This window comes from Scardinius erythrophthalmus, assembly GCF_964197995.2.
Source record: "Scardinius erythrophthalmus genome assembly, chromosome: 3".
NCBI classification, from domain to species: Eukaryota; Metazoa; Chordata; class Actinopteri; order Cypriniformes; family Leuciscidae; genus Scardinius; species Scardinius erythrophthalmus.
Window position 1 is genome coordinate 60,974,250 of NC_138223.1, and position 13,045 is coordinate 60,987,294.

At 48.2% G+C, this 13,045-nt stretch overlaps 2 protein-coding genes across 5 annotated transcripts in view; both read right to left on the bottom strand.

Moving 5' to 3' along the window:
- LOC308687556 (integrin alpha-L-like) overlaps nucleotides 1–4,647 on the bottom strand; it is a 37,406-nt gene extending 32,759 nt beyond the window's left edge. For 2 of the 4 annotated variants that reach the window (XM_081360163.1, XM_081360165.1), the window contains exons 1-4: nucleotides 4,328–4,647; nucleotides 3,389–3,503; nucleotides 3,127–3,221; nucleotides 2,864–2,931 (exon numbers count right to left, since the gene is read on the bottom strand). In XM_081360163.1, coding sequence (XP_081216289.1) covers nucleotides 2,864–2,931; nucleotides 3,127–3,221; nucleotides 3,389–3,503; nucleotides 4,328–4,361 — 312 coding nt within the window. In that variant the 5' untranslated portion in view covers nucleotides 4,362–4,647. Of the gene's footprint in view, nucleotides 1–2,863; nucleotides 2,932–3,126; nucleotides 3,222–3,388; nucleotides 3,522–4,327 lie in introns of all 4 variants that reach the window. The other 2 variants (XM_081360162.1, XM_081360164.1) reach the window with 1 other exon arrangement.
- Nucleotides 4,648–6,649: 2,002 nt separating this feature from the next.
- Nucleotides 6,650–12,805, bottom strand: wfikkn1 (WAP, follistatin/kazal, immunoglobulin, kunitz and netrin domain containing 1; the record flags this gene model as incomplete). The annotated part of the gene is made up of 5 exons (XM_081360828.1): nucleotides 6,650–8,152; nucleotides 9,813–10,110; nucleotides 10,192–10,308; nucleotides 11,869–11,919; nucleotides 12,561–12,805. The coding sequence occupies 5 exons, from the start codon at nucleotides 12,803–12,805 to the stop codon at nucleotides 6,650–6,652; spliced, it is 2,214 nt and encodes a 737-aa protein (XP_081216954.1).
- Between the last annotated feature and the right edge of the window lie 240 nt (nucleotides 12,806–13,045).

Sequence of the window (13,045 nt, forward strand, 5' to 3'; positions counted from 1 at the left end):
TGTGCACGAGGAGGTCACGAGGTCCTGGAAGGCACCATTGTCTTCTCGTGATCGCTCGGCGACCTCCTCCGCCCTGCCTCCTCTCGATCAGGCGGCTGCCAAAGGGTACACTGGGGTTCCCCAGGTTGAATGCTCTGTTGCGATGCAACTGTGTCCTCAGAGTGCTTCATCCCGTGGCGACCCAAAGCACCCCTCCAAAGCCTGTAGGTTCTCTTCCACCCTTGTGGCGAAGGCCTATAGAGCTGCGGGGCTGGCAGCCTCCTCACTGCATGCCATGCGACACTCCAGGTCTACCAGGCCCAGATGTTGCGTGACATGCACGAGGGGAGGACTGACCCCGAGCTCTTTGATGAGCTGCGTGCCGCCACCGACCTTGCTCTCCGAGCGACGAAGGTGACCGCAAGCTCCCTGGGTCAGGTGATGTCCACTTGTGTGGTCCAGGAGAGACATCTGTGGCTCAACCTGGCTGATATGCGTGAGGCTGAGCGGACCCGGTTCCTCGACACTCCCATATCCCAGGCTGGCCTCTTCGGCGGGGCGGTTGAGGACTTTGCCCAGCAGTTCTCAACCGCCCAGAAGCAGACTGAGGCTCTCAAACATGAGGCTCCGGACGGCCCGCTGCTGCCTCCACTCAGCCGTCGGCACAGGTCCCTCAGTCTGCTCGCCGCCGAGGGCGCCCTTCTACGGCTCCCGCCCCTCCCGCACGGCCCCAGCAGCAGCCTCCATCCGGGCCGCGTCGTGGAGTACGCCGTAGGAAGGCGCCACAGCCCTCTCCCACCCCATGCCCCGCTAAACGCCAGGCTAAGCGGCGCTCCTGAGACGGGCTGCTCAGAGATGGCGCAGAGTTCTTTTCAGGAGCCGGTAGCAGGGCCGCTCCTTCCCCCGGTGGAGGGCCGGGGGAGAATCCTTGGTTTTCCCCACCCCGCTGCTCGTCCCATGACGAGCAGCACCCTAATGTGGTTAAAGAAAGAACTCACTCCCCCATCTCTGAGCACACAGAGTGTCCGGATGACAGTGCGCGCCGCTCCCCACCACCACCAGTATGGTCCCTTCCCCTCCATCCTCCCCACCACCACCAGTATGGTCCCTTCCCCTCCTTCTTCACTACCACCACCAGTATGGTCCCTTCCCCTCCATCTTCACTACCACCACCAGTATGGTCCCTTCCCCTCCATCTTCTTTACCACCACCAGTATGGTCCCTTCCCCTCCATCCTCCCCACCACCACCAGTATGGTCCCTTCCCCTCCTTCTTCACTACCACCACCAGTATGGTCCCTTCCCCTCCTTCTTCACTACCACCACCAGTATGGTCCCTTCCCCTCCATCCTCCCCACCACCACCAGTATGGTCCCTTCCCCTCCTTCCTCCTCATCACCACCAGTATGGTCCCTTCCCCTCCTTCCTCCTCACCACCACCAGTATGGTCCCTTCCCCTCCATCCTCCCCACCACCACCAGTATGGTCCCTTCCCCTCCTTCCTCCTCACCACCACCAGTATGGTCCCTTCCCCTCCTTCCTCCTCACCACCACCAGTATGGTCCCTTCCCCTCCTTCCTCCTCACCACCACCAGTATGGTCCCTTCCCCTCCATCTTCACTACCACCACCAGTATGGTCCCTTCCCCTCCATCCTCCCCACCACCACCAGTATGGTCCCTTCCCCTCCTTCCTCCTCACCACCACCAGTATGGTCCCTTCCCCTCCATCTTCACTACCACCACCAGTATGGTCCCTTCCCCTCCATCCTCCCCACCACCACTAGGATGGTCCCTTCCCCTCCATCTTCTCTACCACCACCAGTATGGTCTCTTCCCCTCCATCTTCACTACAACCACCAGTATGGTCCCTTCCCCTCCATCTTCTCTACCACCACTAGGATGGTCCCTTCCCCTCCATCTTCACTACCAACACCAGTATGGTCCCTTTCCCTCAATCTTCTCTAACACCACCAGTATGGTCCCTTTCCCTCCATCCTCCCCACCACCACTTGGATGGTCCCTTCCCCTCCATCTTCTCTACCAACACCAGTATGGTCCCTTCCCCTCCATCTTCTCTACCACCACCAGTGAGGTCCCTTCCCCTCCATCCTCCCCACCACCACCAGTATGGTCCCTTCTCTACCACCACCATACCTCCCCGGGGGTCAGCTGCGCCCCTGCCTTCGTCTTCAGGCAGGAAATGCAGATTCCGTACCCTCGGATTGCGAGTTACGGACGGAACCTACGCCAAAGATCTTTACATCATAATGCTTACTGGGCTGTTAATAAATGTATACTTGTTACGTTATTTTGCCTCCCGAGTCTTTCTGGTAGAAGTAATTACATACCATGACAACTAATGAATAGCTCAAAAAATACAGAGAACGAAACCTATGAACAGAAACCAAACAAGACAGAGAAACTAAACATGACCATGACACCCTCATATTGTTTTATACTTGTATGACTTTCAAACTTCAAAAACAAAAGAAAAACAATTTTAAGTCATGTGGTGTTTGTGTGAGGAGCAGACTGAAGTTGAAGTGTTTATTCAGTCATGATCTTTTTGAAGCGTATTAGCTTCAGTCTGAGTTCATTGGAAATGCCTAGAATACCACATTTTCACATTCACCCTTTGTGTGTTTCATAAAAGAAAGAAAGTAATGTGGATTTAGAAGGACACGAGGGAGAGTAAGTGATGACAGAAATAATTTCAAGGACTGTTTAAGAAGTTTTAGAGAGTTTTCAATTTCTCTCCTACAATCAGTATGACAGTCACTAAAAGCAGAGAAGATTCCTGCAGTTCAATGGACACAAGTACAGAAGAGACAGTGATGAGAAGTCAAACACTGAAGTGACTAATGAAGTAAGCAGTTGAACTTACAGTCAAGCGTCCGACAGCATCAGACGACACAGCAGAAGACATGCCGAAGAACTGAACGCTCTCTGGGCCTGTCAATCATCACCAGAGAGAGAGAGAGAGAGAGAGAGAGAGAGGGAGAGGGGGAGAGAGAGGGAGAGAGAGAGAGAGAGAGAGAGAGAGAGAGGGAGGGAGACGGTGATCATGACAGATAGTGTGTGATGGTGATCATGACAGATAGTGTGTGTGACGGTGATCATGACAGACAGTGTGTGTGAGGGTGATACCTGTCCAGAGCAGTGGTGTGCAGGACTGCAGATCTTCTGTGCAACTGTACATTTCACCCGTTGAGTTTCCTTTTAATGGGGCTCCAACGATGATCCTGCCAAAAACACCCTCACAATCAATCAGACCCTCAGAAAACACATGTAGAACACCCTAGCAACCAGTGTGTGTGTGTGTTTGTGTGTGTGTGTGTGTGTGTGTGTGTGTGTGTGTGTGTGTGTGTGTGTGTGTGTGTGTGTGTGTGTGTGTGTGTGTTTCACTCACTGTTTCCTGTTTTCAAACTCTGACTGATAAACGCTGTAACCAAAGAAATCTTCTGCCGTGCCGTTAAATCTCAGGGGATGTTCAGTGTCGATATTGAAGGCCTCTGAAAGAGACGCTGGAGAAGCGAGAGAGACTGTTGAGACATCAGGAGACGCTTGTGAGACTGTTTCTAAAAGATTCACTGAGTTTCTCTTCCTGTTTGATGGTGTTTCATAAGACGCTGAAACAGCCAAAACTAGAACCAGCAACTGAATGACTAGCTTCACCAGCACTAACCAGAGCCATAGAAACTCACTGTAGCTCTGAGCGTTCAGTCTGTCTGTCTAACGGACACACACACACACACACACACACACACACACACACACACACACACACACACACACACACACATCAGCATCATTCATCTGAGTCTGACATTAATTAAAGACACAATTACTACCATTAATGTGTAGCAACATCAGGAGAAAAGAGCAGTGTGTGTGTGTGTGTGTGTGTGTGTGTGTGTGTGTGTATGTGTGTGTGTGTGTGTGCATGTACATGTGTGAGTTCCTGGCAACATATGTATAGCCACACCACAAAACCACCACACCCTGTTCCCACAGACACACACACACACACACACACACACACACATCACCTCAACTTAATGTAAAAGTTAATGTAAATTTAAAGAAGGCATTCCACAAACACACGCCTCTCACACACACTCATATACACACACACTCTCTGATCTAAATGAACACATCAGCCTTGTGTGGTTTATAAAGTTCATTATAAGGATTACAGACTAATGAATTGGGTCGGTTCATTATAAGGATTACAGACTAAAACTTGTAAACTGAACAAATCATATATTTAATATATGGGTAATATATGTCCCTTGTTCTCAGTATTTACTAAATGATAATGCAGTTTCTGAATGTCTGAGACTCTTACCCCACATGAGCAGAATCCAGCTGAGCGTCTTCATCGCTGCTCGCCTGTGACACACATCTTCCTGTTCATTTCTTCATGACACACTCATTTCCTCATTAACTCAGTGTTTCTCACCCTCGCAGGGCGTGTGTGTGTGTGTGTGTGTGTTTCTCACAGGTCGAACAGCAACACTTTAGATTAAATCATGATGTTTGCAATCGTGCTCATCACTGAGAAACACACATCTGAACTGAAGATCATGTAGAACAAGTGCACATCACAGGAAGGGTGTAGTTAACACACACTCCCTCTCTCTCTCTCTCTCTCTCTCACACACACACACACACACACACACTCGGATGTTATTTAGCAAGTTCTCAAACTCAAACTTGTATGTTGTGTAACTAAGATCCACACAAACCTTAATACACACACGTACACAGAAATAAAGATGTAGGACAACAACTACAAAAACATGTTTTAAGAACATTTTGCTAATGTTCCCATAATGAAAATATTATTTCTGAATGTTCCCCGAACACTTCTTTGCTTGGTTAAGCAAACATTAAGGGAACACTTTCTTCAATCAATATGGGAATGTTTCTTTTGAATGTTCTCTGAACGTTCTGGAACATTTAAAAACGTTTGTGAACATCCATTTTACATTTAATCATTTAGCAGACGCTTTAGCCAATACCTTGTGTGTCTGCAGTCCTCTGAACATTATTATCCGATCAGGGTTATGATGCTTCTGTTGCCACCGAATTTCCCAAAATAAAACCATGTACATCATGTACAGTAACTTGTTTAGCAGACACTTTTGTATAAAGCCACATAAAAATGAAGAAACACACAAACATTGTAACAAACGAGCCACTATATCAACCGTGAAGTTACATTAAACATTTTTATTGAAAAAAGTGTAGTGAAAAAAATAAACTTTTCTTTCTTTCGGCTGTTGCTTTTCCTGTAGAATAACATTTTCATTGCTTTAAACAATTATTAATTATAGAATCGAGTAAACTAATGATAAGAAATATGCAACAGGCTAAAAAAACAATAAATAAAAAGCAATATTTAAGGAACTGTGACTCAAAAGATGAAAGTTCAGTCATCACTGACTCACCCGTAAGACTGTCTTCCTCCCATGTAAAACTGGTGAGATTGGCCTCTGTGAGCAGCAAGCTCCTCTAAGCCTTTATAAGCACATTAATACTGCCATAACAGTGGCCCTTATGACTCCAGTGCTGTTTTTCAAGTCGTCTGCAGTCGCCGTATGATGCTTTGTGTAAGGAACAGACAGGTATTCACACTGAAAATCATTGTTCAAAGCGGCTTTACGGTGATAACAGGAGATTACAGTAACAGAGAGTGTTCAGGCTTTACAGCAGATCTAGAATAAAGTTATTGTCCAGATAAAGTTAGTTTTACAGGCACAGGTATGTATAGTGTGTGTGTGTGTGTGTGTGTGTGTGTGTGTGTGTGTGTGTGGGGGTGTGTGTGTGTGTGTGTGTGTGTGTGTCTTCCAACTGAATCTAGACCATGCTACACCTCCTGGGCCCGGTTGCAGAAGCATAGCCATTATGTCAAGACTGTGTCTGAAGAACTTGTACAGTTAGTTAGGGGTCTTACTTTTCTTGGGGACATTTCATTTAATATTCAGCAATATTATTGATCTCCTGCACTGACACCATTATATGAGAACTGAGCTGGACGATGACACCACGGTTTTCTCCAGAGCGGCTATATATATATATATATTTATTACATGGCCTGGTTTAATTCTAATGTAGAGTGCGGTGTGTTATTTCTTGATATCAGCCGCTGCTGAGTATAACACACCGTTGCCATGATAAACAGAGCGTTGCTATGGACGCAGGATTCTAACCGTAGAGACGGAACAAACTATTTTCTTTAGTGGAAGCAATACAATCGCTTTTAAATCAATATTTTGTGTCAAATTATTGATGTATTTGGTGGGTAGCCGTGTAATAAGCGGGATAATGTAGAGCGAGGTGGTTGTTATAGCGAATAGGATTCAAGCTCCGCCTGTCGCTCTACGTTATCCCTTACATAAATTAACTAAATTAATAACTTTTTTACAACAGAAATGAACCATCACTGAACTTACTTAAGCTGGACTGTGACGCTATTTTCTTCTGGAAACAAACTCTGTTGCATCATTTTCCTGTTATCTCTGTAAAGCTGCTTTGAAACACTCTGTGTTGTAAAAAGCGCTATATAAATGTGACTTGACTTTTGGAATCAAATTAGATCAATCTACGTTTTCTATGTAACTGACGTGTAAAAGATATGAACAGTCTGGATGACTGACGTGTAAGACTAGTCCTGTGATCTCAGCAGCATCTCACAAGTCTTACTGGCCAGAAGCTGGCGGATCTTCTTCAGGCGCCGATGGGACACGGGTCTGACGTAGCTGTGCGGCAGAACCAGCGCCGTGCCGTCCCGCACCTCTCCCATGACCAGCAGGGGGCGCTGGTGGTGCTGTGTGATGTTGGGGCAGGGGCAGCTCCAGTCCATGCGGGTGAGCAGCACCTCCAGGTGTTGCGTCCTGAAGATCTCCAGGCCCATCTTCTCGTCACGCAGGACCTGCTGCAGGTGGAACCGCGCGATCCCCGAGTCCAGCTCCTCGATTAGCTCCGTGAGCCGCCCCACGATGGCGAAGTCACTGCGGCAAAGACTCGCGAATATCTTTCCTCTCGGCCGGCAGGTTTTACACGGACGGCGCTTCGGCTGCGGACACTCGGCCTCGCATTCGTCGCGCGTGCGGAAGTTGTTCTTGTTTCCGCGGCAGCCGCCGTAGACGAACGGCGTGCACTGCTTCACGAGCCGGTTGTAGGCCCAGCGAGCCTCCCAGTGTTTGCAGGGGCCCTGGACGGCGGGCAGCGAGCACACGGCTAGCCCTGAGCGCTGGCACGACGCGCGGCACTCCTCGAACGTCTCGAAGCGGTTCCGGCCGCCCTCGCAGCCTCCGTGCGCAAACGCGTGACATTCCCCGCGGGCCGCGTCGTAGAACCAGTCGACCCGCTTCTCTCCGCACTCGCCCCGCTCCACATCCGCCACGCAGTCAGCCGGCGAGAACGGGCGTCCCAACGGCAAACCCGCCTCAGCATCGTCGAAGAACTCCTCAGGGTCACGCCTAACGACGGAGAGCGGGTAATCGGCTCGCAGCGCTCCTGAGGAGCTCCGCGCGATACAGGTGTAGATCCCCGTGTCCCACATCTGTGCGTTGTACACCACTAGCTGAGCGATGTTGGTGATGACGACGTTCCCGTACATCTGGTCCGGGCGCATCACGATCCGCTCGTGCGCTTCGGTCTGCTTCTCCCAGGTGACGTGTGGCTTCGGGTGGCCGACCACGTCGCAGTGGAAGCTAGCCGTGCCGCCCTGGTAAACGACCTGCTGCTGCGGGCTGGAGTAGAGAGCGGGCGGGAGCGGCTCGGAGTCGGCGGCGGTGGGTGTGGGTTGAGCCGTGGTGAGAGGGTTAGCGTTCAGGTGGAAGCGGCAGGTGACCTCGGCGAGAGCGACGCCCTGAGCGCAGGCCTCCGCGTCCATGTAGCAGCGGTTGAAGTACGTGAGGCCGTCCGAGGCGCAGGTGAAGCCGGGCTCGCTCTCGCAGCGGTCCTGGCACTTGCACACCGGCTGGCCCTCCCACACGTCACACACCGCCCCCTGCTGGCTGCACTCGAACCCGTCACAGCTGGCCACGCCCCCTGCTGGAAGCCCCGCCCCCGACTGGCCCTCATCTCCGTCAGAGAAGCGGGACGCCACGCAGCTCAACAGGCCACACACGTTAGTGCAGCACTTCTCAAAGCCCGCGCAGTCCTGCAGAAACACAGACACCAGTTAGTACAGCCATTCTATCGTGCGGAAACACACACACACACACACACTAACCCTAAACTTACCCATCAAAGACACACACACACACACACACACACACACACACACTAACCCTAAACTTACCCATCAAAGACACACACACACACACACACACACACACACACACACATACACACACACACTAACCCTAAACTTACCCATCACAGACATACAAACACACACACACACACTAACCCTACCCCTAAACTTACCCATCACAGACACACACACACACACACACACACACACACACACACACACACACACACACATTAACCCTACCCCTAAACTTACCCATCACAGACACACACACACACACACACACACACACACACACACACACACTAACCCTACCCCTAAACTTACCCATCACAGACACACACACACACACACACACACACACACACACACACACACACACACACACACACACACACACATTAACCCTACCCCTAAACTTACCCATCACAGACACACACACACACACACACACACACACACACACACACACACACATTAACCCTAACCCTAAACTTACCCATCAAAGACACACACACACACACACACACACACACACACACACACACACACACACACACACACATTAACCCTAACCCTAAACTTACCCATCAAAGACACACACACACACACACACACACACACACTCTCTCTCTCTCTCTCTCTCTCACACACACACACACACACACACTCTCTCTCTCTCTCTCTCTCTCTCTCTCACACACACACACACACACACTCTCTCTCTCTCTCTCTCTCTCTCACACACACACACACACACACACTCTCTCTCTCTCTCTCTCTCTCTCACACACACACACACACACTCACACACACACACACACACACACACACACACACACACACACACACACTCAACACACTATAAGCAACACAGCATTACAGAGTTTGTAACACTCAGGTCTAGTTCACCCAGTAAATAATAAATATAAATACTTCTGATCTGCCGTTAGATCTCAGTGATCTGGCAGGATGGAGGGCTGTGCAGGAAACGGGTGTGTTAGTGTTAGGGTTATTCGAGTAAATGCAGCACAGTCTGACTGATTTAGTTCTTCTCAAACGCAGTGCAGGTCTTTCACACAGTGCAGGTCCCCCCCCCACACACATCCACCCCCCCCCCCCCCCACACACACACACACACACACACACATCAGTGTTTGATGAAAGATCCTGTGAACAAATGCACACAGACGTGACAAACGGCAAAGCTTGTTTTAAAATGAGCAACAATTGCAAGTGGCTTCCTGTGTGTGTGTGTGTGTGTGTGTGTGTGTGTGTGTGTGTGTGTGTGTGTGTGTGTGTGTGTGTGTGTGTGTGTGTGTGTGTGTGTGTGTGTGTGTGTGTGTGTGTGTGTGTGTGTGAAAAGTGCAGCAGGGTGTGAATTCAGGAGAACAGCTACAAAACCCCCGCAGAGCTGCAGTTCTTCAAAGCTCCTGTTCGTCAGTGCGTCCTGAACACAGCTCTGTCTCCACTCTTCACACTGATCATAATCACTCGTGTTTCTCAGATCAGAGTGAGGATGCAGGATCATGTGACACTGACGCTGAGAAGAGTGTGTGTTCACCTGGTCGGTGCGGCACTCCCTCTCACAGGTGCTCTGCGCGTCCACCCACAGGTTCAGGCTCACGTGGTTCGGACAGACGCCGGGATGATCCGGAGCGGCAGAGCCGAGCCAGAGGCGCACCAGGAGCAGAGAGACCCAGGAGCAGCAGGAGATCCGCATGAGTGAGGCGTGCAGACGATCCCGTCCCTCAGCTGCACAAACACTGGTCTTCAGGAGGTGTGTGTGTGTGTGTGTGGGGAGACTCTCGGAGATCCTCTCGAATGCAAAGCCCGCTGGGAAAGTGAGTGAAGCCCAGGATCTGACCGTGATACACACACACTCTTTGTCCTGTGAGGAGCCTCAGGCCTTTCATTGGCTGACCGCGGCCGTGACCTTTGACCTGAGCGGGTCACGACCCCTCAGACCTCCATTCAGCAGCAGCGGTGATTTACGAGGACCAGTGCTCGTCTCACAGCAGCCGGCGGGGCCACCGGCGTGTGGAAGCCCAGCTCCTGCACTGGGTTAGACCACACGAGAACGGGTCTCGAATGATCCTGGTTTCTCCCACTAGTGTTTAATGCGTGTGTGTGTGTGTGTGTGTGTGTGTGTGTGTGTGTGTGTGTGAGTGTGTGTGTGTGTGTGTGTGTGTGTGTGTGTGTGTGTGTGAGTGTGTGTGTGTGTGTGTGAGTGTGTGTGTGTGTGTGTGTGTGTGTGTGAGTGTGTGTTAAACCACACGTGTTCGTTAGAGGAGAACGGTCCCCGAATGATCCTGGTTTCTCCCACTAGTGTTCAATGTGTGTGTGTGTGTGTGTGTGTGTGTGTGTGTGTGAGAGAGAGAGAGCGCGTGTGTGTGTGTGTGTGTGTGTGTGTGTGTGTGTGTGTGTGTGTGTGTGTGTGTGTGTGTGTGTGAGAGAGAGAGCGCGTGTGTGTGTGTGTGTGTGTGTGAGAGAGAGAGAGCGCGTGTGTGTGTGTGTGTGTGTGTGTGTGTGTGTGTGTGTGTGTGTGTGTGTGTGTGTGTGTGTGTGTGTGGTTGAAGTATGAAGATGAAGCTCTCCACTCCTGTTCCCTTTACCTCTGCACAGAGTCACCGCGAGTGTGTTGCTCCAGGCACTGCTGTTGTGCGAGTGAGCGGCCGGAGTGTGTTAAGGGTTTCCTGAGAGAGCGGTGTGTGTTAGCAGCCCCTAAGTTAATAACTAATGATCGTTGTGACGGAAGTGAATCGATCTAAACTAACTTTATCTGGACAATAACTTTATTCTAGATCTGCTGTAAAGCCTGAACACTCTCTGTTACTGTAATCTCCTGTTATCACCGTAAAGCTGCTGTGGAACTCTATATTGTTAAAGCGCTGTATAAGTGAAGGAGACTCGACTAGACACTCATAACCTTTCAATCTTGCTGAAAAACTCATGACACACACACACATGACACACACAAGCCCTCAAAAACACACACACTACAACATAATCTTGCACACTAGTCAGATCAATTCAAAACAGTTACAAAAATCATCTTTTGGCAGTCAGGAATAATTGTTCAGCTCAGTGTCTATTACAGTACTCTACAGATATACAGCGCTGCAGATATCCAGCAATAAGCCTTCACAACAGTAGATGTTCATTACACCACTGTAAAGAGATCTCACAGTAGATGAAGAACACTGGAAAAGAAAAGCTGAAATACCAAAGAATTGAACATAACATTGGAATTGCAATACAATACATTATAGTCAATTACAGTACAGTAAAAAATAATAATAATCCAGCAACCTCGGCTAAACTGCATTACAGTAAAGCTCTGATAATGACCAGTTTCTCAGTCTTCTGACCAAACACTCTCCCTCCCTGCGCAGTCGTCTCTCAGTTCTGCAAAATACCAGATGTAAGAAGAAGTGTGTGTGTGTGTGTGTGTGTGTGTGTGTGTGTGTGTTCTTCACTCAGTGTTCAACAACATTATTGATTTGACTGTACACTGCAAAAAGGGAACGTGCAGTTGTTGCTTTTAAGGAGGTTTTTCTACCTATAAATTCTATCTTTTTTTGCTGTAACTTTATTGAATCTGGTTTATTCAAACTTACCCAGGCCTATAGAGGGCAGTATAGGCGTGACTCCTGTCAGCTACAGGACCTCTGAAGGACAAAGAAGAAAAGAGTGAGCGTTTGGCTGCTCTGGCTAACTGGCACATTTAGCTTCAACACATTATGTTGCATCTGTCACGAAGATGAAGGAAATCATGTGTAAAAGTGTCTTCAATTAAATTAAACAAGGTTAAGGAATTATTTGTTGAGTGTGCTTACATCAAGGTGGAGAAGTGGGAAACTTTCATCATATAAATCAAAAAAGATTATATCGAACTTCAGTCATTTTACCTAGCTGGAGAAATCAGGTTAAATCTACCGACAGTTATGATTCAGTAAAACCTTGTTTTTCAGGTTGGTTGAATTTAGTTATAATAAGTCATCTTAAATAATGTATTTCATTTCAACAAAAACAGTTATTGTAGATTTTCTAAGTTGAACTGGAAAACAAAAAACTTTTTCTTCAGTGTACTGAAGCTGCTTTATAGATGAAATGAACTCATTTAATAATTTAAGATCTTTACAACAGAACTGAATCAGCACTGAACTGAGTTATTAGTGAGATATATATATATATATATATATATAGTTTATATAATATAGTATACCGTGTCAGTTTGTCTGTTATCGCCTTTTGGCAGACAGCTGTTAAGCCCTGAGGAGGAGAGAGGCAGAGAAGAAGTAATTCTTGCCTGTTTAGCGGCGGTTCCTCGGACAGATCGCCTGGCTTGTCAGGGTGTAGCGTTGTCAGGTGTGCGCTCAGGTTGCTGGTTGAGGAGTGATATTTCATTCGGATTTTGCATATTCTGTAGATTGCCACTTCTTTATTTGTAATTTTTCCATTTATGGTTTGAAATCCAAACACCTTCCACACATCGCTTCTCAGATTGTCAGGAGTGGTGATCTCCGTTTCCGTGGAGACATTGCTCTCCGCCATTTTTGACAGTATTGTTATGATGATACAGCGTGGAATTGTGTAACGATTCAAAAACTTTATTGTTCATCAGACGAAACAAAAGCATTTCATTCACATGCAAGGCGGCGAGAAAGGCAAGATTGCATATAGAAAAAAAAGAAATATATATATATATATATATATATATATATATATATATATATATATATATATATATATATATATACATTAAAAAAAACAATATTCGAATAGTAATTCTAT